Source organism: Carettochelys insculpta, chromosome 5 (assembly GCF_033958435.1).
Source record: "Carettochelys insculpta isolate YL-2023 chromosome 5, ASM3395843v1, whole genome shotgun sequence".
Lineage (NCBI taxonomy): Eukaryota > Metazoa > Chordata > Testudines > Carettochelyidae > Carettochelys > Carettochelys insculpta.
In genome coordinates this window covers 92792935-92820599 of record NC_134141.1, presented here as the reverse complement: position 1 = coordinate 92820599, position 27665 = coordinate 92792935, and the positions used below count along the sequence as shown (strand labels likewise).

The window sequence follows — 27665 nt, the reverse complement described above, 5'->3', positions numbered from 1 at the left end:
AGTTTAGATTTCCTCATCTGATGCACTAATGAATGAAAAATAAGCTGTGCTTTATTGCAGATGCCCTAAACTAGCAAAAGGGTGTTTAGCCGGTGTAGCACGATCAGGCTTTCAGGTACAGTGATTATGGTTTGGATATAAGCACCAGAATAGGCCAAATCTGAAACCTTATTGTTCTGGACAGGAAACTCTTGTGTTTTAGTGTTCTTCAGTTTGTGGGACTGGAGTTCTTAACTGCACTTATTTGAAGGCTCTGCCCTTCAGATTTGGATTTTGGATCACTTCTTACAAGGCCAGCAGGCTGATATGTAGCTACTGTTGTCCCCTATGGTTTGTGGAGATGTGTAGCAGACAGTTCATCTTCCAAGTAAATTTACTTTGTGTAATGGGTTCTAAAAATGGCAAATGGGTCACTAATTCTGGGTTAACGTGGGCAAATCAGCCTTGACTGTGGATATGGCTAGTTGTTGCCCTCCCCTGCCTTTGACCCTCACCATCCCCCAGCAAGGTAAGGGACGAAAGGGATGACATAGAATCAAGTGCTAAGGTGGTGAAAAGAATTGATTAACTAAGGTTTAGGATACCCTAAAGCAGAGGGTGTACATTTCTAAGGATTTCCTGGCACTGGGCACACAGCTCTGGTAAGTCAACTCATTCAAGGCATGTAAATGACTGATTTTTAGAAGAATGGTCACTTGTAAAACAAAGCCACTGAGTGTAACCTGAGTGCTATGTGTCTGGCTCCTGCTTTACTCTTTGGAATTAAACTTCCGAAATCCCTTCTGAAGTATCTAAGGGGCAGTTTAGAGCTGTGAGTTGTAGTCTGCCATCATGGCAGAGTGGCAGCGCTGTTCTGACCCCTTTATTTAGCTAATAGTGGCACAAATGTATGAGTACTTTGTTGTTGGGGGTGGGGGAACCATTGTACCCTGCTTTGTGGATTGGGTTCCCAGGACCTAAAGCTGGGTGTAGTGAGCACTGTAGTCTCTCTTAAAACTTGGCTGTGCTTCAGCATTTATATTTTGAGCGCAGTTAGCAACTGCAACTGGTGTTAGTTTGATTTGACTTCTCATAGGTCCCTTAAATAGAATGACTATATTTCCCTAGGCCAAATATGGGACACCCTGGGGTGTCGGGGAGGCTTCCTGGCTGTGGCTGTCAAGCAAGTACAGCTGTCTGGCTGCCCCATGTCACGGGGTGCCAGAACAGGGCTGCTGCCCCATGGGGAAGATCCCCGGTTGCAGGGGAGGTTGCCCTGAGGAAGGAGTGGGGTTCGCCAGATGACCTGGGCACCAGGGGCGGGGCTGCCCCCCCCCCGTTGGGTACCTCCCCAGCTGCCCCATGTCTCCAGGCACTGAGAACATGGCTGCAGCCCAGTGGGTGAGGCTCCGGGCTTCTCTCCACACCTCGGGGAACCAGAATCAGGGCTGAAAACCTGCTCCTGGCTACTGCCCATGCTTCAGGGAGCCAGGAATGAGGCTTTAGAGAGCTGGGAACGGGCTGCAGCCCCACCAGTGAGGCTTCTAGCTTCTCCCCAAGCCAAGGGAAACCAGGAATGGGGCTGCAGCCCTGCATTGCTGGGGGGGTGGGGCTCTCCCTGGCTGGAGGAGTGGCTGCCCAAGGTACAGGGTCCTATTAAAATCTTGATGTAGATTTTACATCCAGAATTTGAGATCATCCTGATTTTTTTTTTTTTTTTTTTTGTATGCCAGAAAGGGATTTTATTTTACATGATATGGAGAAACTTCTTGTGAGCAGATTTTGTGAAAGGCAGTTGCTTTTGTGTGGATTAATGTTTATATGCTAGTGCTCTTAATCTGATTTGTGGTATAAAGAACATTTTGTGTGCATCCTTACAATGTCTTTGTTTATATTACAGTGGGGGTCTAAATATTCCAATCCAGATTGGGGCCCCATTGTGTTAGGCATCACACAGTTAGAAAGAGACTGCCCTTCTGTGAAGTGTTTGCAACAGCTATCCTGCACTGACTCAGCTGTGCTGGTGAGGTTTAACAGATACTTATCTGACTGTTCTTGCAATTCTGTGGTGTTTAGTGATAAGCTTTCCTGACCAAGCAGTTCAGAAATTGTCGTTCTTCCTTATTTTTTTCTGGAATGTGTTGTAATGACTTGAGGAAGTCACAGTGAGCGTCTGTGCTGCGGAAACTTACATCGCATTTTGCACCTACAATTCCAAATCTATCACAAAGAGCTTGCTATAGCAACACTTTTAAAGCATCTCCTCCTCCTCCTCCTCATCCTGCTGCATCCATTATGAGTCTGTTATAAAACTTAAGCAAGAATTCAGTGGATATTCTGGCTATTATATTTACAACATGCTGTAAGGAGATAACTTCTTTTAAAGAACAACCAGAAAACCTCCATTAATTCTTAATTATTTTGAGAGGCCCAAAAAGACTTGTAACAAATTGTTTGGGTTATTTCATTAAGGTGGGTATGCAGAAGAAAAGGGTGGAAACACAGCAACATTTGGAAGTACTCTGGAGTGCCTCCTGTTTTCCAGGAGCTGCTGAATACCATTTTCATCTGTCATAATTACACCATTGATTTTTAGCTAAAGGAAAATGTCATATCCCATTATTAGGAATGCGAGTGGCTGTTTGCTTTTAAGCAGACTGCAGCAAATCTCCTGATGGAAGGTCAGTGTTTGGTTTTTAACAATATTAGTGTTAAGCATACTTAACACTAGTAGGCAAAATTTTCTGCTAAATACTTAAGAGCACCATCTTGACTCATTGGAATAGCAAAGGGTTTCTCATGCTCAGGTTAACCTAAATACCTTTATTGCTCAACAAAATATTAATGCTGGTATTTTGCAACTACTCTTCCTCTTCTCTTATCACTCCCCCAATGCTAAAAAAGAAGTCCTGTAGCACCTTAAAGACTAACAATATAATTCAGATGTCTCCCCTTGTAATCTGGTGATAAAATCCCTGGCTGTATCTACATGACATTCCTCTTAAGAGAGAGGAATGCAAATGAGGGAACCTGACATTGCAAATGGAGCACTGATTTACAAATCTCATGCTTCATTTGCATAATCTCCTGCAGTCACACTGTCAGGAGAGATTTTGTTGGAAAAAAAAAACAGTTGTGTAGATGCGGTTCTGCCAGCAAAAACCCCCTTCGTCGACAGACCCTTGTACCTCATTTTTTCAGGGATAAGAGTCTTTGATAAAGGGGGTTTTTGCTGACAGAACCCCATCTACAGCTGTTTTTTTTTTTTTTTTTTCCTACAAAATCTTTCCTGACAATGCGATCATGCAAGATTATGCAAATGAAACATTAGATTTGTAAATCAGTACTTCATTTGCAGTGTTGGGCTCCCTCATTTGCATTCCTCTCTCACGAGAGGAACGCCTTGCAGCCGTCGCCTCTTCATTTTAGAATGCACACCATTAAGTTTTGGATAGTTAAACTCCCACCTTCAGCTGGCACAAGTTATGTTAGCATATGGCTGCTGTGGTCAGCATATTGCTTGTGTGCATGCAAACTTTGCAGTTTGTGAAAAGATATTTTAAAAAAAAGTGAATTTTTTTAAAGGGAAAAGTGCTTTTCCTTGCTGTGAATCCTAGGCAATTAAGTTCATAGTTGTTGTATAAAGCTTCTGCTCAGTCCAGCACAAGACAGCTGTAAGTTCTCTATCTTTCATTCATTGCTGGTTTAAAGTTTTGTAACTTTTGTAAGCCTTGTGACAGTCACTGCCTATATAACCTTTGAGATATGTAACATCGCGTCATAAGGGACTGAATTTCTGTAAGAAATAACGTAGCTAATAAGTAGTATCTTGGCATTTGTGTAAGAATATAAGTATGTTGGTAATAAGTCTTGTGGTTTGTTTTAGCTTTGTTCTATATAGTTATATTTTGTTTGTGAGTGAGGAAAGTGTGGATGTGGGGTGTGGGTACTGGAATTGATCCCCAAAGCCAGCTGCCAGCAGCACCTCAATAGCAAGAGGACAGGAGCTGAGCCTTGTGAAAGAACCTATCCAAGAAAGACAGAGGGGTCCCATCAAGAGAACATCAGGTCTCACCAGCTAACAGCTGGTGACTCATGGTCATGCACCATCCTGGGACAGTGGGACAGGGCAAGAGCTAAGGAGTGAAACATATAAAAAGATGGGTGCAAAGCTGTAAGACTGGGGTTTCTCTTGCCTTCACTTCAGGAGTTAGTCTCAGCTGGCTGGGGAGGTAGGAGATGGCCCAGGCCCCTGGCCTGCAGTTCTCCCCGTCTACCCAGGATGGATCGTACTGAGTGCTCCTGAGTACTGTGACAACAAGGGAGCAAGCTGACAAGGGTCATACAGTCAGCTCACTGCCCTGGATTCGTGTCTGCAGACAGACACACGGGACCTGCTATGCCTTGGCTTCCTCTTCTGTCTCTGTGCAACTTTTCACCTGCATGAGTTTACCTGTGTAAGTGTATGAGTTAAGAAGGATATTTGTGTGTGCTTGAAAGCTAGTTCCCTTTTTCCCTTTAATCCAATAATGGCATTTAATAAGACATCAGTGTAACCCTGTGGTGGTCTTTAATGAAAATAAGATCATGGGCATGACCAAACCAATGCCTATTTCAGGAAAAGGGACATTGTGAGGCAGCTGCTGGAGGACTGTTACGGATAGGATAGGTCATGCAATCTCTACATTCACACTGCATTAATGTCAATAAGTTGACTGTCTCCATGGCCATTTGGAGAAGTGGCATTACTGTATCACTGTAATGGGGCACTCGTTCAGAGACAAGTATCAGTGTAGACGCACATACAAGTAGGTCAGTAGAGGGTAATTTACCTTGACCTAACTTGATAGTGTAGGTGAGACCTAAGTCTCTTGTTCTCCAAGCTGCAAGTAGTAAGCTGCCCTCCTTACTCACAGGTGGATGCAAAAGTCTCATGGTTTACCTAGAAGTGCAGCAGTGATTATAAGCTACCTCAGACTAAATGTTTGTAGCGTACAACAAACATCTTACGTGCTGTTTCTTAACATTTCTTCTCCAAGTTACGTTTATGCCAGCGTGTTCAAAATACTATGGCTGTAAGCAGTTACCATTTTAAACAGCTTCTGGTTTATAAATTGTCCATTTAGATTAGCTCCAGGAGGAATGTGGGCAAACAAACCTTTGACTTGGAAATTGAATTTGTTTCTTTTAGGGTATGTTAAAGTTCACATAAAATTTACTTTAGGAGCTGTCTTTTGTATTCCTTTAATTTAAAACCATTTCCCCTTTAAGGATAATTTGGACAGGTGGTGAATATGGTCTGAACTCTTGCCTGCACACACAACCAAATCACAACCAGTCAGTTACAGAGTTTTGAGGCGTGGCTATTAGAAACAATCAGGAACTATTTTCCATAAGCATTTTGAGGTGGTTTGACTGGGGAGGTGATGCAAAAGCTTACTTGTTATATAATAATGAATGTGCCCGGAGATACAGTATTCCTGTCTTCACTTGCAAACTAGTTACCTAATGCCATTTTAAATAACCATTTGAGATGGAAGGTATGATTCTGATGAACCCACTTTAAAATGAGTAAGAGGGGATTCGACACATTGGGCTGTTTCTCTAGAGAAAATTCCTGTTTCTAAGATCAGGCTCATTTAAATTCTTGCCTTTACAACATGGTGCTCTGTAGAGGCACATTACAGCAAGCTATTAAAAAAATCAGTTTTTAAACTTCAGGATATTTCAGTAATCCAGTTTTGACATTCCTCTAGTTTCTATAAAGAATAATCTACACCCGATGGTGATCTTTGGCTGTATTTTTAATCAAAAGTTTCTGGTAACTGTATAAAACAGGCAAGTGAAGTTCAGAATGGTTTGTCATCTGAATTTTTGATTGTAAAGTTGTGTTTTTAATTTGTATAATTCGGATGTAGTTTTTTCTTATAATGGGACTTAGGCCGTGTCTACACTAACACAGATCTTTGAAATGGCCATGCAAATGGCCAATTCGAAGATTACTAATGAGGCACTGAAATGCATATTCGGTGCCTTGTTAGCATGCTGCAGCTCTTCGAAATTGCCGCGTTTCACTCCTGTGTGGCTCGTCCAGACAGGGGTCCTTTTCTAAAAGACCCCTGGAACTTCAAAATCCCCTTATTCCAGGAGACAGTATTCTTCCAGAAATTATTAAGGGGAGCCAGTGTGCCTAATTATGCCATCAATTAGTGTGTCTTTTGCACTTGGAACAGGCTTTTTAATTTTAGAGATTTTTATTTTTGTGACCATTTTATGGTACCTGAAGTGCTCAGCTCAAGTCCATTGTGCATATAGAATTTTCAAAGTATTTAAATTCTAGACTAGTTACAGATTTAAAATTAAATAAAAATCGTGCTAAATTACTTCCTTCTCCCTGCCTTCATCTACAATCCTGCTATATCTTTGAGCAACAGAAATGTAAAACCCTGTCATAGACTTAAGTGCACCTGTTCAGGAGTTTACATCATGTGCCATTGTTTTATTTTCTACAAATTTCTTTTCATAAACACAGAATATAAAATTTGAGTATGCCTGAGGATACTTCTGTATAAAATGGTGGTGGAAATGATTTTTAGTTGGGAATGAGGGATCAACGGAAACGCAATGTTTAATATAGTATTCTGGATTTTTTTTTATTAGGATGTATTAAGTACAAGTGTGTAATAGTTATAAACTGGCTGTTGAAAGAGCCAGAATAATTTGCATTGATTGCTTCATATTTTCATTTCTAATGGCTCTTCATGATGCAGTTCCATTAGAATATAGCACCTGAAAATTTTGGTTGTTTAATATCACTGTTTTTCTGCAGTCAGATAGCTCGTTTGTAAATGTTTTGTCGTGGGAATGAATGTTTAAACAGAGATGGAATTGCATAGCAAATGAGCTATATTTGACATGTGTCTCAATGCTCTGACTTGATAGGCACACTTTTCAAAAATGCAAGACTCTTGTAGATTGCAGAATGTCAGGGTGGCCTTAGTTATTGATCCTATGTTATTGTTGAACATATTAAACACTTAATTGCAACAACTGAAGGGGAAAGTTGACACATGCTTGCTCCAATAGATACGTTAGCTGCCATGAATGTAGACTTTGTTTTGAACCCTTTTGTCAGACTGTGAAAAATGGGTTAACAAATATCAAGAATACTCTTCTAGTTTCTGTGTTGTTCTGTTTTCTGGGTAGATATAAATAATAATTTAATATCAGGGAAGATAAAAAATCTTTTGAAGAAGATTCAAATTGCAGCTTCAGGAGGAAGTACTGTGAAGAGGTATTACAGGTGTTTTAGTGGTAAAGGCTTTCCATCACCTGGGGCTCCAAAAGCAGTGAACAGCCAGTATCACTGGGAGCTTCACTGGGAGTAGCTGTTCCTTGGTCTTTTCCAAGGCCTATAGACATCTCTTCACCTGTCAAGCAAATACATTATTGCAAATGTAAAGTTTGTAGTAGCTCTTCCTTCCTCCAAAAGCATAGCAAATCTATTTACTTCTGCTACCAACTATCAATTAGATATGTAGTGCTCTGAGGTCAATTGTAGGATATTTAATGGCTAGCTTTTAACAGGGTGAACCTGCACAGGAATTAAAAATGAGCAGCAAATGAATTTCACTGTTGAGAATTTTGCATTGATGTGGAAGACACATTCAGAAGGTAACACAGAGCAACATTTGATAAATTTGTTACAGCCCAACTGTACTTCTAAGAGAGAACTTGCTGCATGTTAAGTTTTTTAGGCTCTATATATTCAACTTCTTCCATTTGCTGTTAGAAGAGAAAAGGGGAAAAATATTGCTTCATAATTTAAATACTAATATGTTAAGACATGGCTGATTGGGAACTTCTGTATTTTAGACTACAGTAAAATTGTGAAAGACTTTTTGTTTAAAGCTGCTGTCAGACTGTAAGTGTAATGTGTTACTATGTTTCCCATTGTTCAGACTATCATCCTATTACTAATGTTGGCATTTACTGAATTATTGGAAAATGTTTATACGATTTCCCAAAAAGAAAGAGTTGGTTTTCTGTCTGTCCAGTATCAGTACGATTAAATTCTGTCAATTACTGTTTTTTTTATTTTAAATCTAAATATTTCTTTGTCTTCCCAAGAAAACAATTTATTTAAAGGTGAATTAATTACATGCAGTTCAAAGTCAAACTGATAACATTAAGAAAGATCTTTTGTAGCACAGATTTTTTCCAAAAAGCTATGCACGTTTTCTTTCACTTTGGCCATATTCCTGTTGACATTGATGGGAGTTCTGCAGCTGATGTCAGCAGGAGGAGAATGGTATTCTTTAAACCTAACCTGCATCACTGTTGGTATTCAAATTCTAGATATTGTCCAAGTACATAGAGAGAGAATGGAAGTAGCTCCAAAGTAGATGGGGAAAGTTCATAAAAGAAGACTCCCTCAATAAAAGCAGCTGACAAACACTACTACATTACAAATGCTTATTTATAGTAAAGCAACACATCAAGCTTTAAATTCAGTATTTGAGACTGAATAGTCCAGGGTTACGGAGTTTTAACTCCTCTTCTGTATTTAAGTGCCTTTTGGTTGCATCTAACTGCAACAGCACAAATAACATTTGAGGCTTGAACTTCTTTCCCTGTCCATTTTTTGCCCCATATGTTCTAGATTTTACTCTCTTTTTACTTTCAGTGTCAGCTTTACTGTTGCTGTAATGGGCAAATATCATCCTGGAAAACTTTGTGTTAGTGTGTGCTTGTTTCACTGTGGAAGGTATCACAGTCAATGGCATTATTTTAACCCAAACAGTGATGCAGATTTGTGCAAAATCATGTCCAATATACAGTGTATACAAGTGGACAAAATAGGGAGTGTTTCTTATCTTTCAGTTCTCATAACTTGAAGGATTTCTTGTAACAATTGTAGATATAACATCGTTGGCCAGCGTCATGGTGTATCCAGCTGACGTAGTGTCTCTTTGGTGCTTCAGTTTTACTAACAATATTTGTTTAAAGAAAAACATTTTTAAAACAAATTTAAAAAATTTAAAAAATATTTGATAGTTTCCCTCAGCTGTAGTAAATGTGTATGGTAGTAACTTTTTCCAGTGCTCATGCCAATATATGGCATTTACTGTTCAATATATCCCAGTGTCTTGGAGAAATTTTACTGAGCCAAATTTACTGTTTATATAAATGGGTGAATTCCATTGTGTGCGCGCGCATGCGCACGCACGCACACACACACACACAGAGCCTATTTCCATGCTCATGAACAAAACAAAGAAGCTGAAGTACAGCTTAAAAGAATATTGAAGATAAAATGTCAACAGATCAAAAAAAGTCATGTTTTCATGAGGGGAAAAACAAAGGTGGGTTGAGCACAAACTCCCAGAAGTATAACTGCTGTAATAATGAAATACTGATGCAGCAGGCACCTGGGGGGCTGAGGGGACTTGCTGTAAATATCTATTTAAGCAAATTAATTTTCCATGTAAAACTGGCCTATTCTCTCCCATTTCTCCACCACAGTGCAGGGGAATGTAAGTTCATAATACAAACTTCTAAGCATTTGAAAAGGTTAATTCTAGCACAGAATTAGAAAGGTAACTTTTCCTGTATTTTAGTAACTGTAGCACTTTTCATTGCCAAGTGCCACACAAGCATTAACTATAATTTTACTACATCATTCCTGGGCAGAATTAACTCCAACATACTGATGATGAAATGAAGACAGAAAGGTTAAGTGACTTTGGCCAGGTTTACACTAGGAGAGAGAAACTGATTTTTAGATATGCAAATGCAGCTACAACAATTGCGTAGATGGATTCAGCACATCTAAAATCAATTTTTTGCTGCCATCCCCACAGCAGGAGATTGACAGGAGAAACTCGCCCATTGACTTCTCTTACTCTTGTGACTGCCAGGAGCATCAGGGTCAAGGGTGGCTCCACGACAGTTCAATTTAGTGCATCTCCACTGGCGCACTAAATTGAACCCTGTAAGATTGACCAGCAGCATGTCAGTCTTCCGATAAGTGTAGACGTACCCTTGCATGGCAAGTCAGTGTTAGAGCAGAAATTAGCTGTCAAGAATTCCTCATGACGAGGCCTGTGCTCCATAAGGTTAGAGAGTAGTTCTCTCGTGCAATGCAATGTTAAAACTTGCTAGTAGATGGGTCTGTTACCTGTGGAGTTTTAAAAAAATTATTACTGTAAGAACTTGCATGGTTACTGGGGTGGGTTGGCCGGGGTGTGATCAGCCTCTTTCATTCTATATTTCTTTTGCCAGAATGATCATTCTTTGTTGATTACCACACTTTTGTGAACTTTCATACAAAGGGGAAAAATGCTTTTTGAAAAGCTTTTTGACTGCATCGGTAGGCTTTCTTCACGATGTGGAAAAGGCATTTGGAAAACAATGAAGAACTTACTTTGTATATTTAACCATGAACACTAGCTCACTCTTTTAAAAGAGATACATTGCATTTCTCGAATGTAGATAATTGCTTTTCTTTGTTTAAAAAAAGTACTTGACAGTGAGATTATAGCATTTTACCGAATAATGTGAGGTCTCTTGTTTTCTTGCACAGGTTTCCACTTGAGCGGCACAGTGACAGATCCTGCAATGCAATCGGAGCCAGAAACTGTTTGCAAGGTAGCTATCAGCTTTGATCGTTGCAAGATTACCTCAGTGACCTGTAGCTGTGGAAACAAGGACATATTTTACTGTGCCCACGTTGTGGCACTCTCTTTATACCGGATCCGCAAGCCAGATCAGGTCAAACTGCATCTTCCCATTTCAGAGACACTCTTTCAAATGAACAGAGACCAACTACAAAAGTTTGTACAGTATTTGATCACAATGCACCACACAGAAGTTTTGCCAACAGCTCAGAAATTAGCAGATGAAATTCTTTCTCAGAATTCAGAAATCAATCAAGTCCATGGTAAGTTTTAACAACTGCTTTTCCTTGTCTTACCTTTGTTCCTCCTTTATAGGTATGGGGTGGAGCCTTCTGGGTTGGTTGGTTTGTTTTTGGTATGGAGTTGGAAGAACAGTCAGTAATGTATGTAAACATGGATCGTGTACTGCCATTACTGTAAGTTGGCTTTTTTTAAAAAAAAAAACAAAAAACAAAAAAAAAACTGCTTGTTTCCTAACACCAGGATAGCCATAAAATACTGCAATATAGATCGCTCTTATTACTTACATATCGTTTCTCTTGCAGAGTAATCTGGTCTGCATTACAGTTATAAATTCATTCAAAAACCACGAGTTTCTGCTCTTCTTTCTATGACTGTCTGATTAAGGATACCTGTTTTTTGCAGTAAACATTCTGAATATGTTTTTTGATTATCCTTTTATGTTAATCTTAGAAATTCTGCTTATCCATAGCTTCATTTCTAAGGTTCTTTTCAAAAGAAGCAAAAAAACAAATAGTCATTACCAGGCCCACTGAGAGGGGCAAAGGGGGCAGCTGTCCCCAGGCCCAGGATTTCAGTGGATCTCAGACCTCCCACCACCATCATAGTAGCAGTGGTGGCTGGAGATCCAGGCCTCTTTGAAATGCCTCAGTGTGGTGAAGGGTAGAGTGTCCTGGGCTTATTATCCCAAGACCTGCCCTTTTCCATCCTTGGCCCCTCCCTTTTTGGGGACATAGGGACCAGACCCCCCCACCCCTTGTTCCTGGGATCATTGCAATTGTCAACGCTACTGGTCATTACTATTTTTTCTTTCATTAAGTATTCTACAGTCCCTTTGTTTGGGCGGTGTTCATTGGAGTCAGGAAAAGAAATGGTAAAGGGTACTATATTAAAAATATAAGGCCAATTGGGGAAAAAAATATTCTGGCATAGCCATTGCGGTAAAATTAGGTGCAGTTGCTCAGTGGGAGAACATACCGGATTTACTCTGTTCATTAAAGTACCACTTAGTTTTGTTCTGCTGTAGTGCCCAATATGTATTAAGGACTTTCTGAGCATTTAAGTGGATTGGTTTCAATCCAAGGACAAACAAGTATATAAGCGTAAGAGGGAAAGAAATAACAATAGACAGTTTGCATGTATAAGCCAACGTGATTCACTGCTGGCAACACAAGTAGATCTGTGAGATGGACATATGTGTGGACATAGGCGGGCCCTCCAGATAAGTTTAAGAAATCCCTTGTTCATAGGGATCCACACAGAAGAAGGCACAGTGGGGACTGTGCGAGAATCAGACAGAATGCTGAAGTTGGGAGCAGCGGTGGAGTGGTGACAAGATGACACTTGCCAAGGCAGAACAGTGAAGATGATGGGAATAAGTGGAGCTTTGAAAGTGTTGTCCAGGTGCTTGTATTTTATAGGCTACTGCATGGAAGAGTCAGCAGGAAGACGAAGAAGTTAATGATCAACTGATACGAGTTTACTAGCAACATTTTGGCTGTGTGTGTGTGTGTGTGTGTGTGTGTGAGAGAGAGAGAGAGAGAGAGAGAGAGAGAGAGAGAGGGTTAAATAAGATGGACTACAAGGAGACCCTGAATGAGAGATGTGATTGTGAAGGTGGAGAGAATAAAGGACTTCTGTTGGCACTGAGGGGGAAGAAGCAGAAAGATTTGGAAATGGTGGTTGGAGAAAGGGAGTAGAAAAGTGAAAGATAACATCCATGTTGTGGGTCAGAGTAGCCAGGAGGTTAATGGCATAGCCTGCAGTGATCGGACAGGGGGTGAACAAGAGAGATACTGAAAGGGAAAAGGTGAGAGAGGTAAGAGGACAGCTGGAGCAGACGCACACCAAGCGTCTTAAATCCTCTCCAAAGCGGCAGATGTTGAAAAAGAGAAGCTCTGCAGTGACACTGAAACAGTATTGGGGCTAGACGGTGAAGCTAGGGTAGAACAAGCTGTGATGCTATGCAAAATTAAAACTGGCTAATCCTGGATACATTGGCCGAGTTAAAAACAGCCACTGTCTTCAGTTTGAAGTGAGTTTCCCTTTCAATTGGTAGTGCTTAACTTGTAGCATTCCTTTAAATGTTTGTTTTGGCTTCAGTATCAGTTTTAAAAACAATAAGGATAAAAGAAAACAAAGGTGGTAAAGCACTTCAATAAGCTTTTGAAAGTGTTCATTCAAGCATATGGGTAGGATGGGTTCAGAGTATCTACAAAACTAAAATATTTGTCGGCTTGTGTGCACTGCTATTACATTTGCCTGAAAACTACAGCAATAAGCCTATTTTAATTGCCAATGTAATTAGGTAGTAATCAAACAGTGGCAGGAATATATGAGTAGGAAACCCAACTTCAAATCCATTTTGAAAACGAATGATCCACTACACCTAATCAAGAATGGTTGACAAGAATGGATGTCAGTTTATCAGAAAAGAGTTTTAAAAACCCAAAATAATTATATCCCTGATTTTTAAAAAAAAGATATTTATCAAGTTAAAGTAGATATACATTTCTGTTACAAAAATGTAAGACTTTCAAATACACAGCAGGCAAAGAGTATTCCAGCTGTACGTATTCTCAAATCCAGAGAGTTTTAATTGGTCTTTGCTCAGTTTTTTATGTTGAAAAATATAAAAACCGGTTCCAAAAACCCCTTAAACAATTAGTTGAGTTTTAACAGTGTTCACATGCATAAGAGTAAGATCACTATCCAGTCTGTCATATCCCCTTTGTCCTTAAAATGAACTTGTGTAGTGCCAAGAACAAACTTCCTTTTTTTCAAACCCGATGTGATATACTCTGTTTCCAATGCAAAATTATGTGTGCTGCATTTCTATTGCCATCCAGTGTTTACTAACATTATATACAAGGACTTCACTGGCCACCTTTATATTAAGATAACCATGAACCCTGATAAACACTGCTTAGAACACCAATTGCAGAAATCACCTCCCAGTCTGATGCTGGCATGGATTGCCTTTAAAGTGCCATCCTACACCTCTTCGTAAACCGAGAGTGATCTTATGGCGGTCTGCATTCTCCCCTTTTCTCCCTCAATATTGTTGAGATATCTTTCTTCTAAGGAGTTACTTGCTTTTTGACAAAGATTGGATCTGGATGTGATCAACATCTCTTGCCTACAAAGACTGTAGATGTTTTAGGGGCGCTCCAGCCGGAGCACTGGATTCTCTCACTCTGTATGCTTGGTAAAACCCTGGAGAAGTAGTGAATTGGTCGATGGACGATGGTGCTGTCCCTGGTGTTTGGAATCTTTGAATTTCCTCTCCTTTCCTGTTATGTAGCTTTTTCTAGCAATGCTAGGGTTTTGTCTGCCACAGACCATAGAATCATAGACATGTAGGACCAGAGGGGACCTCAGCAGATCTAATCAAGTCCTATACTGAATCCTGCCTCAGTGTATTTTGATGCAGAAAACACTGGAGTGGCACTACTGATCCAGTGTATCACTTAAGAGTAGAAACTACCTATGCAAAAAGGAGCGATTCTCCTGTCAGCATAGTTATCTACCTCCTTGAGAAGTGGTAGTTTGATTAACAGATTTCTTCCATTGACTTACTGCTGTTTACCTGGGGATATAGGCCATTTTAACCTCCACTGGGGTGGGAGGTCTGGATTTTTCAAATCTCAGAGCAACAGTTATACCACCCTAATTTTCCAGTGAGGATCAGGCCTGCATTACCTGGGCTATCCCTGACAGGTGTTCAGGTAACCTGTTCTTAAAATCTTCAATTATGAACATTCCACAACCTCCCCAGGTAATTTCAGTGCTTAAGCACCCTGACAGTCAGGAAGTTTTTCCTAACCGGTATCCTGAATCTCCCTTGCTGCAATTTAAGCCCATTGCTTCTTGTCTTATCCTCAGTGGTTAAAGTGAAAAGTTACCTCCTTCCTCTTCATAACATTTTACCTACTTGAATAGTATTATTATGTCCCCACTTAGCCAGCTCTTCCTCAGATTAAGCAAACTAATTTTTTTCAGGCTTCTTTTTTTGTTTTGTTTTGTTTGCTCTCCTCTGGACTTCTTGCCATTTTATCCACATCTTTCCCAAAACAAGGACAGCTGAAGTCTTGCCAGTGCTGATTAGCATGGAGTCTTGTTTACAGCACTCCTAATAAACTGATATATGGAATGATGTGGGCTTTTTTTTTTGGCAACAATATTATGTTGTTGACCCCAATTTATTTTCTAATCTGCTATAACCACCCCATCCTTTTCTGCAGTACTCCAGCATAGACAGTCATTTCGCATTTAGCGTATGTGCAATTGACTGTTCCTTCCTAAGTGGAGTACTTTGCTTATGTCCTCTATTGAAGTTTATCTTATCGATTATGAAGCAATTTCTCCAGTTTGTCAAGATCATGCTGAATTCTAACCCAGTCCTCCAGAGAACTTGCAGTCACTCTGGTATTTCTGCAGACTTAAAAAGTGTATATTCTCAGCCATTATCCAAATGATTTATGAAGATATTGAAGAGAACTGGACACAAGACAAGTCCCCCTGAGACTACACCTATCACTGTATCAGAGAGGTGTCCAAGTTAGTCTGTATCTTCAAAAGCAACAAGAAGTCATGTGACACCTTATAGATGAATAGATATTATGGAGCATAAGCTTTCGTGGCCAAAGACCCACTGTCAGATGCAAAGCGGGTCTTTGCCCACGAAAGCTTATGCTCCAAAGTATCTGTTAATCTTTGAGGTGTCACAGGACTTCTTGTTACCTCTCACAGTGATGATCTACCCAGCCTGGCAGTCAGTGTGTGGAGAAATACAGACCACATTCTCTGCATATCCATACCAGGACTTGCATAGGGCATTCATGCTTGGTTTCTTTGCAGATGCAGGTGAGGGTGGAGGAGCCAGGAGCAGTGTTAGCATTGGAAACATGGCCAAAAGAAAAAAGCAGATACACAGGCTCATCCACTTACCACAAGAATTAGTGTTTGCTCCTTTTTCAGTAGGAGTACTCCCTCTCAAATGCCCCTGGTAGCATCAGAATGAACCATAAAGGTATGTTTGAATCCCTTGTGAATCCTTCCTAGGAAAGATGGAATACTTCTGCAGTTTTTGTAAGCTTGTCTCTAAGAGGGTGAGTTGTATAATTGTCCATCTGCAATAAATTTGGTTTTGTGCAGAATATGGTGAATATATTTTTTGCTTCCTCCTTCTCTTTATAATGTGGTGTAGAGAGACTGCTGGAGAAATGAGTGTATGGATCTAGTCTCAGTGCCATCAGTAATGATAACCCAACATCCAATCATTTAGCTAACTAGAAAAAAGTTTTTAAAAATAAAAGTATCTGAAACATTAGTGCATGGTACTATCCAACTGCATTAAAAAAAAAAAAACGAAAAAAAAAAAAGACAAAGGTATAGGTATACCGGCAGAGTGTTCCTGGCATGGATGCACCTCATAAGTGCAACATTGCGAGTTCTAGCATTCCAACACCCACCTGCCCCACCCCCCTCTCTCTCTCACTCACACGCATGCGGAAATAAGCTAGATCAGCAAAGTCCCATTTTGCCAATATCAATGTGCCTATCTGATGGGCTTTTGCTGCCACAGCTAGCTATACAGTATGTGGGTTGTAAATCACACCCTATCACACCCCGACCAACATAGTAATGCCAGGAAAAAAAAGAAAAATTGGTGTAAATATGGCCTGGAATGTAGAACTGAGATCTCAAGATCTGGTATACCTGCCAACACTTGTTCATTTCTTTGAAGGACTGTGTGAGAAAATAAAAAATGGAATTTCCCCTTTCTTGAATAAGTACAATTAACATGCTGTCCTAGTTTGTTCCATTTGCAGAAACATATATGGCTTATGTGTAACTTTCAAGCGGGCATATGGTATATTTCACTCTGTCCTAAATGGTGTGGAATAAGTGTTTCTAGGTCTAGATGATATATACCAAATAATATTGAAGGAGTTTATCTGTGAAATGCCTAAGAGAAATCATGCAATCTCATTAAGAAACTTGACTGCACGAAAGGATTGGAAGGTATCAGATATTGTACCTGTGTTTTTTATAAAAGACTCTGTGATCCAGAAAATTATAGACCAGTAAGCCTTCTGTATTTCATAAATGGATCAAAATTCTAACAATAGACTTTTAAAAAACACACCTGGAAAATGATATAGGTAGGTTCTCAGTAGATTAGCCAGACAACTTTCCTTTGTAGAATCCAGTGTGATAGTATTCTTTGAATGTGTGATTTGGTTGGATAAAAGAGAACCTGCTAGCCAAGAGACTGAGGAGTAGGGGGGTATCCTCTACACACACTACAGAATCATTAGAGGAGAGACGTTTATTATCCTAGATAAGAATTTGGCTGAAAGACAGAAAATAAAGAGCAGTAATTCTTCATCATGGGAAGCAGAATACTAACTGCAGGGTGACATGAGGTTTCCTACTGGAAGTGGCGGTTTACTATATATTGAGTCTCTAGGAGAAATGCGGTAAGCAGTATGGTGGCAAAAACTTCAGAAGACACAACAATATTTATTAGTCAAAACTAGAGAAGATTCTTAGGAACTCTGGAGAGCTCTAACCAAGCCAGGTGAACGGGAGACGCAATGGCTGATGAAACTCTATGTCCATAAATACAAATGACAGGAAAAAATGTTGGGTATCATTATGAACAGCTCAATGAAGTTCGTAGTTCAGTATGCAGGTTAGCTTAAGAAAACAGGTAAAAATGCTAGGACACACAGGCTACATCCACAGATGCCACTTCATTTGGAAGCAGCATGGTAATGAGCCATCTGGAAGATTCTAATGAGGTGTGGATGTAGATGTCCCATGGCTCATTAGCATATGGCCCCATGATTTGGAGTCGGGAAGAAGCTCTTCCGGACTCCAAAATATGTGTGCAGACACGTGGTCCTGGGGGATCTTCTGGAAGAAAACCCCCCTTCCGGATGGCCCCTGTTCCCCAGAATTTTGGGGTTCCCTCTTAATAATTTCTTTTCTAAAATACACTGACCAAATATTTTCTGTCTCTTCATGTAAGACTTTTTTTTTAGCCACTATTGGATATTCAACTAGATGGAACATGCTGTTAATCCAGGGTGGCAGTTCCTGTATTCCTGGACCACTGACTACAGTTAAATAGGCACAAGTACTCTTCCCCAAAAAGTATTTGTAATTTATTGGCAGATGAAGTGATTCAGGTACAAGTATGAAGCATTTAAGATAAAATATATAATATCATTGTGACAGTTAATTTGACAATGTGTTCATTTGATATAATTCAGTGGTGCTTCTAAAGTAATTTGGTTCAATCTGAGTACTCTTACAAAAGTTAATTACTAGACTGTTGTGTTGGTAAGCATACAGAATCCCTGCACTTAGATAGACTCAAACAATTCCATTTTTGCATACTCCAAATTAAAGCATGATTTTATTTGAAGTTTTATTTCCTTGCTTTCATCTCATCCTCTTCTTTAATTCTGTCGATGGATGATACTGGAAGTGTTCAATGATTTGCAGTTAATTTTTAATATTTTCACAAATTTAAGCATCTATGTGGAAGGTACTGAAGCATGGTTCTGAATAAGTGGTTTGCATAGGTTTGACAGATAGAATATATGTGGTTACATTTCAGTGAGGACTGTGGAGAGCGTACAGTTTTGAAACATAAATTTTGTTTGGATTTCAATCAGATTTGATGGATGACAGTTCCTAAGTAGTCTGCACCAGTGTTCCCTTTAATTTTTCCCGCCCCTGTGAGAAATGACTTTTGTTGTGTTCACCAGTATGGTGGTCATATGCGTGTGGTGTGGGGGGGGCTGGCAAAGGGATCAGGCTTGAAGCCAGGGGTTGGAGTGCAGGAGTGTGAGGGTTCTGCATGGAGGTGTGGGCTCTGGGTGGGGCCAGGGATGAGGAGTTCAGGGCTGGGACAGAGGGTTGGAGTGCAAGGGCTGTGGCAGGGACAGAGGGTGAGGTGCCAGAGCATGTGTGAGGGGTTAGGTTCAGACCACATCGGCGGGAGGGGGGTGCTCTAGGTCTGGGCTGCCTGGGCAGGGAGGGGCAGTCTTGGCTGTTCCAGCCATGGCAGGGGAACTCCAAGGCTGGCTCACAGCAGGTGAGGGTCTGGGGCCAGGCTGCCATTGCCTTTGGGCTGGGGTAGAGGGGCAAGGTGAAGGCAGTTCCTCCCCTGGCCACCAGGCTGGAGACTAGGGTTGGGAGTGGGGCAGCTCTCTGTGTGTGGGAGCCTTGAGCATCTGTGTGGTTGCCCTATACAGGCTTCCTTTCTTCCTGTGCCAGACTCCAGAAAGTAACAACCCTAGTAACTGCAGGTTTGAAAGAGAAGTCTAAGTACCTTGTTTCACTCTCCTGTCAGATATCGTTCTTCTGGAGTGAAATTTGTACACTTGTGTTCGGTTCAGAGGTTAAACTTAATTCAGAATCTCAAGCCATGTTGTTTTGAGGTGTTTTCGGCAAGGTCAAGGGATGATCATCTTTCTGACATAATTTGGTTCATGGATATCATAACAAACGTTTGAAACATTGGCCATGTACAATGTTTTTAATATAAATATTTCTCTTAAGACATAGAGGCATAAATTAAAAATGTATTCCCTGATTCATTCACTGAATGTTTGTGCACATGCGCATATAAAAATGAAAGATTACCATAAGTGCACTAAATAAGATCTATTTTAAAGACCAGTAATGACATAAGTTAACTAAGCCTGAGGCGAGGAGAGAACAAATATATGAGAGTGTCTAAACTGACACCGTTTAATTGCAGGGTTTTTATATTTTGTATAATTAGATAGTGCTTTTCACTTGCCAAGCTCAAATGTATGCTAATTAATCCTCATGACACCCCTGAAACACATAAGTAATATTTATCCCCAATTTACAAATAGGGAAAGGGAGTTGGTGTTAGTGGCAGGATTAAATTTGAGAATTTCAGGGTCTCTGTTCTGTGCTCCTTCCAACAATAAACATACTTCGTTAGAGACTTAAGGACTGTGCATTCAGGAGTCATTGAATCAAAAGAGAAGCATTCTCTTGGCATTGGGTCTTTATCTTTCCCTGACTTTGCCAATGATTGTCTGGGCCTTGTGCTACCTTAGGCAGCTGCACAGCTGTCTTTATAATGTACCTCTCGTCTTCCTGGAGGGCAGGCAACACCTACCTGTGTGACTGGGCACCTGTTGACAGAAAAAGAGGTACTGTATATCCCAGGGTGATGTTGAATAGGTGGGAGTCCTCAGTCCCCTTACTCTATAGCAGGCCTTTTAGTTGCAAAGGAGATTAAATGGCAATCCCTCTGGATACCCTGCACATTTAATGGCAGGTGTTGGGAGCCTCCAGGAGCAATCTTAAAAGAATCTGTACAATGGGTCCAATCAAACATGTTAATTATGAACAAGTTACTTATCTTAAGGAAATGTGGTAGAATGGACAGTATGTCAGTACTAAATTAAATGAGCAGGGTGACAGTTCATTCAATTTAAAAATATAAAAGCAGTCAAGTAGCACTTTAAAGACTAACAAAATAATTTATTAGGTGAGCTTTCGTGGGACAGACCCTCTTCTTCTTCTTCTTCTTCTTCTTCTTCAACCTTGATTACTATTTTTGGTTGTCTGTGCCTTAAATATTGAGTCTGTTCTGGTATGGCTATGGTCTGAAGAAGTGGGTCTGTCCCACGAAAGCTCACCTAATAAATTATTTTGTTAGTCTTTAAAGTGCTGCTTGACTGCTTTTTTGTTTTGATAGTATATAGACTACCACGGCTTCCTCTCTGTTACTATTTAAAAATATAGTTTATAGTCATCAATAAAACTTTTATTAACTTGCATTAGAATTGCCTCCATTTACCCTACCCCTGAGTGCACACTCCTCTTTCGTTGCAGAATGCTTACCTGTTGTTTGTGTGGGTGCACTTGGAGATCTTATAGCTGGAGACTTTTGAGTCAGTCCACTCAAAGCAACAAAAGGCAGATCAGTTCTAATCTGGGATCATTCCAAGCCTCATAACCTCTCTGAAGATGGAGTTGTTTTAACCAAATGTCAACAACCCTGGGATCTGGTTTGATAGGATCACTCTGCTGTACTCAGACTCATACTACCACAACCCAGCCGAAATTGGAACGTAAGAAAGACCATACATACTTACTCTGCAATGGTTCATGTAAACCAGTATCCCGTCTTCTGACAGTGAACAGTACCAGACATTTGAGAGGGAGTGAACAGAATAAAACGGGAATTTAGTGAATGAGCCATCTCCTTTCCCCTAATCCCAGTTTGGCAGTAAGAGATTTTAATACCCAGAGCATGGAGTTGTGTCCTTGACCATCTTGGGTAAAAGCTATTAAAGGGCCTATACATTTACCTATTTCTTTCTTGAAACCATTTATATTTTTGGCTTTCACAACATCCCTCTGACAATGAGCTACACATTCACATTCAACCTGTGGAAAAGTTCTTTTTTTGTTTTGATTTTAAACATTCTGCGTATTAATTTCATTGGTCCAACCTCTTTCACGTTATGTGAAGAGTTACATATTCTTACTCACTTTTTCTACACCATCCATGATGTTATAGAACTTTGTCATACCTCTCTTAGTTACGTCATTTATAAGCCACAAGTCCCACTCTTTTTACTCTCTTCTCGTAAATGTTGTTCCATATCTCTCTTCATTTTGAGATGGAGTGAACAGAACTGCATGCAGTATTCAAGATGTGGACATACCTTTTAGTTGGCTTTTTTTTCTTTAAATTAGTTCTGTTTTTAATTTTATCAGTCTTGTCTTCCCTGAGTACATATTTAGCACCTCAGTTCTCCGCTGGCTCTTCTTTCTCTTTTTTTTTTTTTTTTTTTTTTTTGGTTATTGTTTAATTTTTGGGTTTTTTTGCTATTTGCCCTTCAGATCCTTTCTGGGCTTCCTGATGATATTTTACACTTCTTCAGTTGCCAGAGTTTGTTCCTTTCTATTTTTCTCAGGATTTCAAGTCCAATTTTTAAAAGATATCTTTTTGTGTTTGTCTCTGCAAATGCCTCTTTTCATGGCTAAACAGAGAAGGCATTTTTAGTTCTCTTACTATTTTTTTAGATGTGGAGGTATGCATATAATATGAGCCTTTATTATGGCTTTTATAAAAAGTTTCCATGCAGCTTGCATTTCAGTCTTGTTACTGTTTCCTTTTATTCTGTTTTAGTCTCCTCATTTCTGTGTAGATCACCTTTTTTTGAAGCTTAAATGGTTCTGTGGTGTATTATTTTAATATTTTCTCCCTACAGAGAGATGTTAAATTTAATTACATTATGGTTGCTATTACTTCAACTGCTCTAGGAAGCAGACATTAATTCCATCTAGAAGTTGTATCTCTGCAACCCACTCTTTGGTTACATGTTACTAGCCTACATGGGAATAACTGAAATATCCCCGTGTTACTGGGTTTTGTTTTTGTACCCAACCTAATGTCTGTGAGTATTTCACAATCATTGTCACCATTGTGGTCAAGTGATTGGGAAGTGTATTTCTACTGCTACACCTTTTATTATTCAAGCACAAAATTTTTATCCATAGAGATTTTATAGTAAAGTTATTTAAAATTTGAACTATATTTGATTCTATGCCTTCTTCTACATATAGTACCGCTTCTCCACTAGCATGACCTACTCTGTCATTCCTATGTATTTTGTGTCCTGGTTTTACCATCTCCCATTGATTATCATCATTCCACGAATTTTTATGCTTCTATCCATGTCCTCATATTATACTGGACAGTAAAAGTTTGCCCTTCTTTTTATTTAGATGTCTAGTATTTGTTTGCAATTAATTAAAAAAAAGCCAACTGTCAGTATTTAATTACGTGCCTTCTTGCAAAGTAGTTGAATGGAACTCATAGTTTAATTGTTTCTCTTGCGTTCCTGCCTGTAGTTTATCAACTTCTGTCCTCTCCTTTTTTTGGGGCTATAAATAACCCTAAAAGATGTGTGTATCTGGGCTATGTGCTGCCTCATGCACTGTCAACATTCCCCTAACTCTTAGTTTTTAAAAGCTCCTCTATGTATTTCTTAGTTTTACATGTCAGAAATCTGATTCCACTTTGTTTTAGATGGAGCCCATCTTTCCTGTGTAATATCCTGCTTCCCCAAAACGTTCTGGTACTTAATCCTCCTCCCAACACAATCTCATTTGTGGATAGAGACCTTGCAGTTCTGCCTCTCTAACTGTCCCTGCACATGGAACTGGAAGCATTTCAGAGGATAGTAACAAGGGGATCTTGGACTTGAGTCTCTTGCTTTTGCAACCTAAATTTGGCCTCCATTACTTCTCTGCTTTTCCTTATGTGGTTGGTACCTGCATGTACCACAGTCACTGATTTCTCCCCAGCACTGCATATGTCTGTCTAGATGTCTTGAGAGATCTGCAACATTTGCACCTGACAGAAAGCTCACTAGGCGGTATTCTTTATCATCACAATCTGAATTCTCAACATTTTTAATAATGGAATCCCCTGTTACTGTTGCCTCTATCTTTCTAATAACCTGGGGTCACCTCCTTCAGAGGAAGCTCCTCAGTGAGAAGTGATGCCTTGTCAACATCTGGAAGGAGGGTCCCAACTCTCTCTCGCTCGCTCTCTGTGTGTGCACGCGTGCCTCTCTTCTCCAGCTTGTAGTCCTTCCGCAAGAATTTTTTTTCGCCTCCCCAGCACAGCGCTGCTAAGACAATGTTTGTCCGAAGACAGAGTGAAGTGGAAGGCACTTGTAGGTGGCCTGTGCTCCATGAGGAGTACAAGGGTTAAACAGTCAGCAGTAGTACAAAGCTGCCACATTCGGGAGTGAGACCATACTGTTGTGTCACAGGGAGGCTTACCTATGTACCTATGTCTCTCTCAGCTCCTGCAGTTCAGCCACTCTATTCTCATGAGTCCATATATAATCTCTGAGGACCATGAGCTCTTTGCATCAAGTGCACACGTGCCCACATGGCAACTTATTGAACAGGCTTCATCCTCTGCAATAAAGTGGATAGCCCACACTCTGCTGGACTTGTGCTTCATTATTTTTACACTTGCAAAGGTGGTGATGTTGTGTTGGTTTTTTTGTTTTGTTTTGTTTTTGACCGGGGGAGGGTTGTATGTGTTTCTTTATGGAGGGAGGGAATTATTTGTTTAGGTTTAGACAGTGCCTTTTTTTGCTTTTTTTAAATAAATAATTAAATAAAGGAGCTGGTATTCAGCTGGCTGTCCGCCCCACTTCCCAGCCAGTCCCAATGGCTGTGGCTACCGAGATGCTGGTACTCAGTACTGGCAAGTACCAGCACAAAAAAAGCACTGGCTTTAGACCATGGTCGTTAGATATATCTGGCTCTCATATTTCTCTCTCTCTGGAAAATCCACTGTTTGCTGTTTCTTTCTGCCATCTCCTCTGGTTGCTTAGGAGCAGTTTTTTAAAACCACTGTTCTCTCTGAATTAGCCATGCCCCCTTGTGATCAGGATGCAAAGTTTGGTAGGCAAGGCTCTCACTAGCAAACTGTCAGTCTAGGACAAGTGCACAGTCCCCTAAACAGGCCACACTATTCACGTCAAACAACCAAGCACAAAACAACAAACTCACCACAGGGGTCACCTAGTTGCTCCCCCTTCACCGGGAGAACTCTCTATCAATATTGCTCTATTCATTGCTCCTCCACTGGGGCACTCTGGTAATGTTGTTGTTGTAGTTGTGGGCAAGCTGTTACCAATGTTCCAGTGGCAGAATGTCATTACTGGAGAATCTACAGTTGTATTGTTGAAATTCAGCAGTATGGGACAGAATGACTTACGAGCTTGTGATAAAATGTAACCAGTAAAATCCCAGAAGGAAATTTGTTTTTCCCTAAATAGGGAAGTTTAGTTGTGACAGCTTAGTAAATTGCTTTAATGCAACTAAATCTAACTAAAACTAATTTGTCTGAATTTGTCAGACAATTTATTTAAAAGCAAGTTTTCTGTTTTATGTACTTTGTAAATGACCAAAGCGTTAAGTCGTTGTCTTTGTGTGTTTTAGAGCGATGAAATATTTAAGCTATTTTGCAAGGTGATACAGCAAACTTGAGTTAGTGCAACAGCTGTGCTGCCTGTTCTTCTGTGGCTTGATTTCCCTTTTTATCTCATTTTCTGCAACTGAAGACTTATCAACATTTCTTTCATGTCGTGCACTGGATTGATAGGTGCTCAAAATGAAAAGAATAAAGAGAAACGCTTTTAGAGACAAGTTGTTCACTCCTTGGTTTCCATAGTGTCCTGGGCTCAGTTTTTCACTTCATATGCACTATACAGCTCACGCGGAAGGCAGTGGGAGTTGTATGCTCTTATTCAAGGACACAGTCTTTCTCAATTTAAACACCTACACAAAGATACAGTCCACACAAGATTCCTATTCTTTTGGTCTCAGGCATTAGGAACTCCAAGCTGTGTAAGATTTTGGCTTTCTGAGGTACTAGCAGTTGAGTATGAGACACATTTCTGTCTGTTTTCCACGTGCCTCTTCACTAGTGAGAGAAGGAACTTGCTTCAAGTGATTCAGTCAGATTTTCAGCCATCTGTAAGCTTTTATGCATGGCATAGCTAGAATGGTCGTGAAAAAATTAAATCCAAAGAACTGAAGTTGTAATTTTTAATTTCAGAATCTCTGGAGAACTTGTCCTCTTTTTAAACCTCAAGGGTTCTGAAAGAACTCAAATGTGAAATTGTGGCGTTATTAACAGTGGTTTGTAACCTATCCTTTAAATCCGCTTCGGTACCCATTGACTGGAAGACGGCCAATATAACGCCAATATTTAAAAAAGGCTCCAGAGGAGACCCTGGCAATTATAGACCGATAAGTCTAGCATCAGTATCAGGCAAATTAGTAGAAACAATAGTAAAGAATAAAATTGGAAGGCATGTAGAAGAGCACAAATTGTTGGGCAAAAGTCAGCATGGTTTCTGCAGAGGGAAGTCGTGTCTAACTAATCTATTAGAATTCTTTGAAGGGGTTAATAAACATGCGGACAAGGGGCACCCAGTGGACATAATATACCTAGATTTCCAGAAAGCCTTTGACACGGTCCCACACCAAAGGCTTTTATGTAAATTATGCGGTCATGGGATAGGAGGAAAGATCCTTTCATGGATCGGGAATTGGTTAAAAGACAGAAAACAAAGGGTTGGAATAAATGGTAAATTTTCACAATGGAGGGGGGTAACTAGCGGTGTTCCCCAGGGGGTCAGTCCTGGGACCGATCCTGTTCAACTTGTTCATCAATGATCTAGAAAATGAGGTAAGCAGTGAGGTGGCAAAGTTTGCAGATGACACCAAGTTGTTCAGGACAGTCAAAACCAAAAGGGATTGTGAAGAACTACAAAAAGATCTCAGCAAACTGAGTGATTGGGCAGCAAAATGGCAAATGAAATTTAATGTGGATAAGTGTAAGGTAATGCACATTTGGAAAAAATAACCCAAATTACACATACAACATGATGAGGTCAAATTTAGCTACGACAGATCAGGAAAGGGATCTTGGAGTTATAGTGGATAGTTCTCTGAAGACATCCACGCAGTGTGCAGCGGCAGTTAGTAAAGCAAATAGGATGTTAGGAATTATTAAAAAAGGGATAGATAATAAGACAAAAGATACCATACTTCCCCTATATAAAACTATGGTACGCCCACATCTTGAGTACTGCGTGCAGATGTGGTCTCCTCACCTCAAAGATATATTGGCATTAGAAAAGGTTCAGAAAAGGGCGACTAAGATGATTAGGGGCTTGGAACGGGTCCCGTATGGGGAGAGGCTAGAGAGACTGGGACTTTTCAGTCTGGAAAAGAGGCAATTGAGGGGCGATATGATAGAGGTACATAAAATCATGAATGGTGTGGAGAAAGTGAATATAGAAAAATTATTTACCTTTTCCCATAATACAAGAACTAGGGGGCACCAAATGAAATTGATGGGTAATAGGTTCAAAACTAATAAAAGGAAATTTTTCTTCACACAGCACACAGTCAACCTGTGGAACTCCTTGCCGGAGGAGGCTGTGAAGGCCAGGACTCTATTAGGGTTTAAAAAAGAGCTTGATAAATTTTTGCAGGTTAGGTGCATAAATGGCTATTAGCCAGGGGTAAAGTATGGTGCCCTAGCCTTCAGTACAAGGGCAGGAGATGGATGGCAGGAGATAAATCACTTGATCATTGTCTTCTGTTCTCCTCCTCTGGGGCACCTGGCATTGGCCACTGTTGGCAGACGGGATACTGGGCTGGATGGACCTTTGGTGTGACCCAGTATGGCCATTCTTTTGTTCTTATGTTCTAAACTTCTCAGCACATGCTGAATGAAAGTTATTTGAATTGTTACCTTTGTTTCCATTTAGTGTATTATTTTGATAGTGTTGGTTACAGAAAGATGGGTCTGTAGCTGCAGTTACAATGACTGGCCTGCCTGAGATGACTCAGTCTTGTGTGTCTCACCATAAGTCAGTGTTTAATTGCGACACTGGGACCTTCGTCCCTCATCATGTCTCAGAGGCCATGTTGTAGCCCAAGCCAGAACATCTACACCCCAGTTAATAAGAACATAAGAACGGTCCTAGTGGGTCAGACCAAAGGTCCATCTAGTCCGGTACCTGTCTTGTGACCAATTGACCAGGGGCCAGTGATAGATACCACAAAGGGAACAGATCAGGCAATCACCAAGTGATCCCTCCTCTGTCACCCATTTCCAGCTTCTGACAAACAGAGGCTAGGATAGGG

The 27665-nt window shown here is 40.3% G+C and overlaps 1 protein-coding gene across 1 annotated transcript in view; it reads left to right on the top strand.

Moving 5' to 3' along the window:
• Positions 1–27665, top strand: part of ZSWIM6 (zinc finger SWIM-type containing 6) — a 170488-nt gene that overhangs the window by 75680 nt on the left and 67143 nt on the right. The window contains exon 2 of the mRNA XM_074995537.1: positions 10565–10921. Within this exon, the coding sequence (XP_074851638.1) occupies positions 10565–10921 (357 nt within the window). The remainder of the gene's footprint in view (positions 1–10564; positions 10922–27665) is intronic.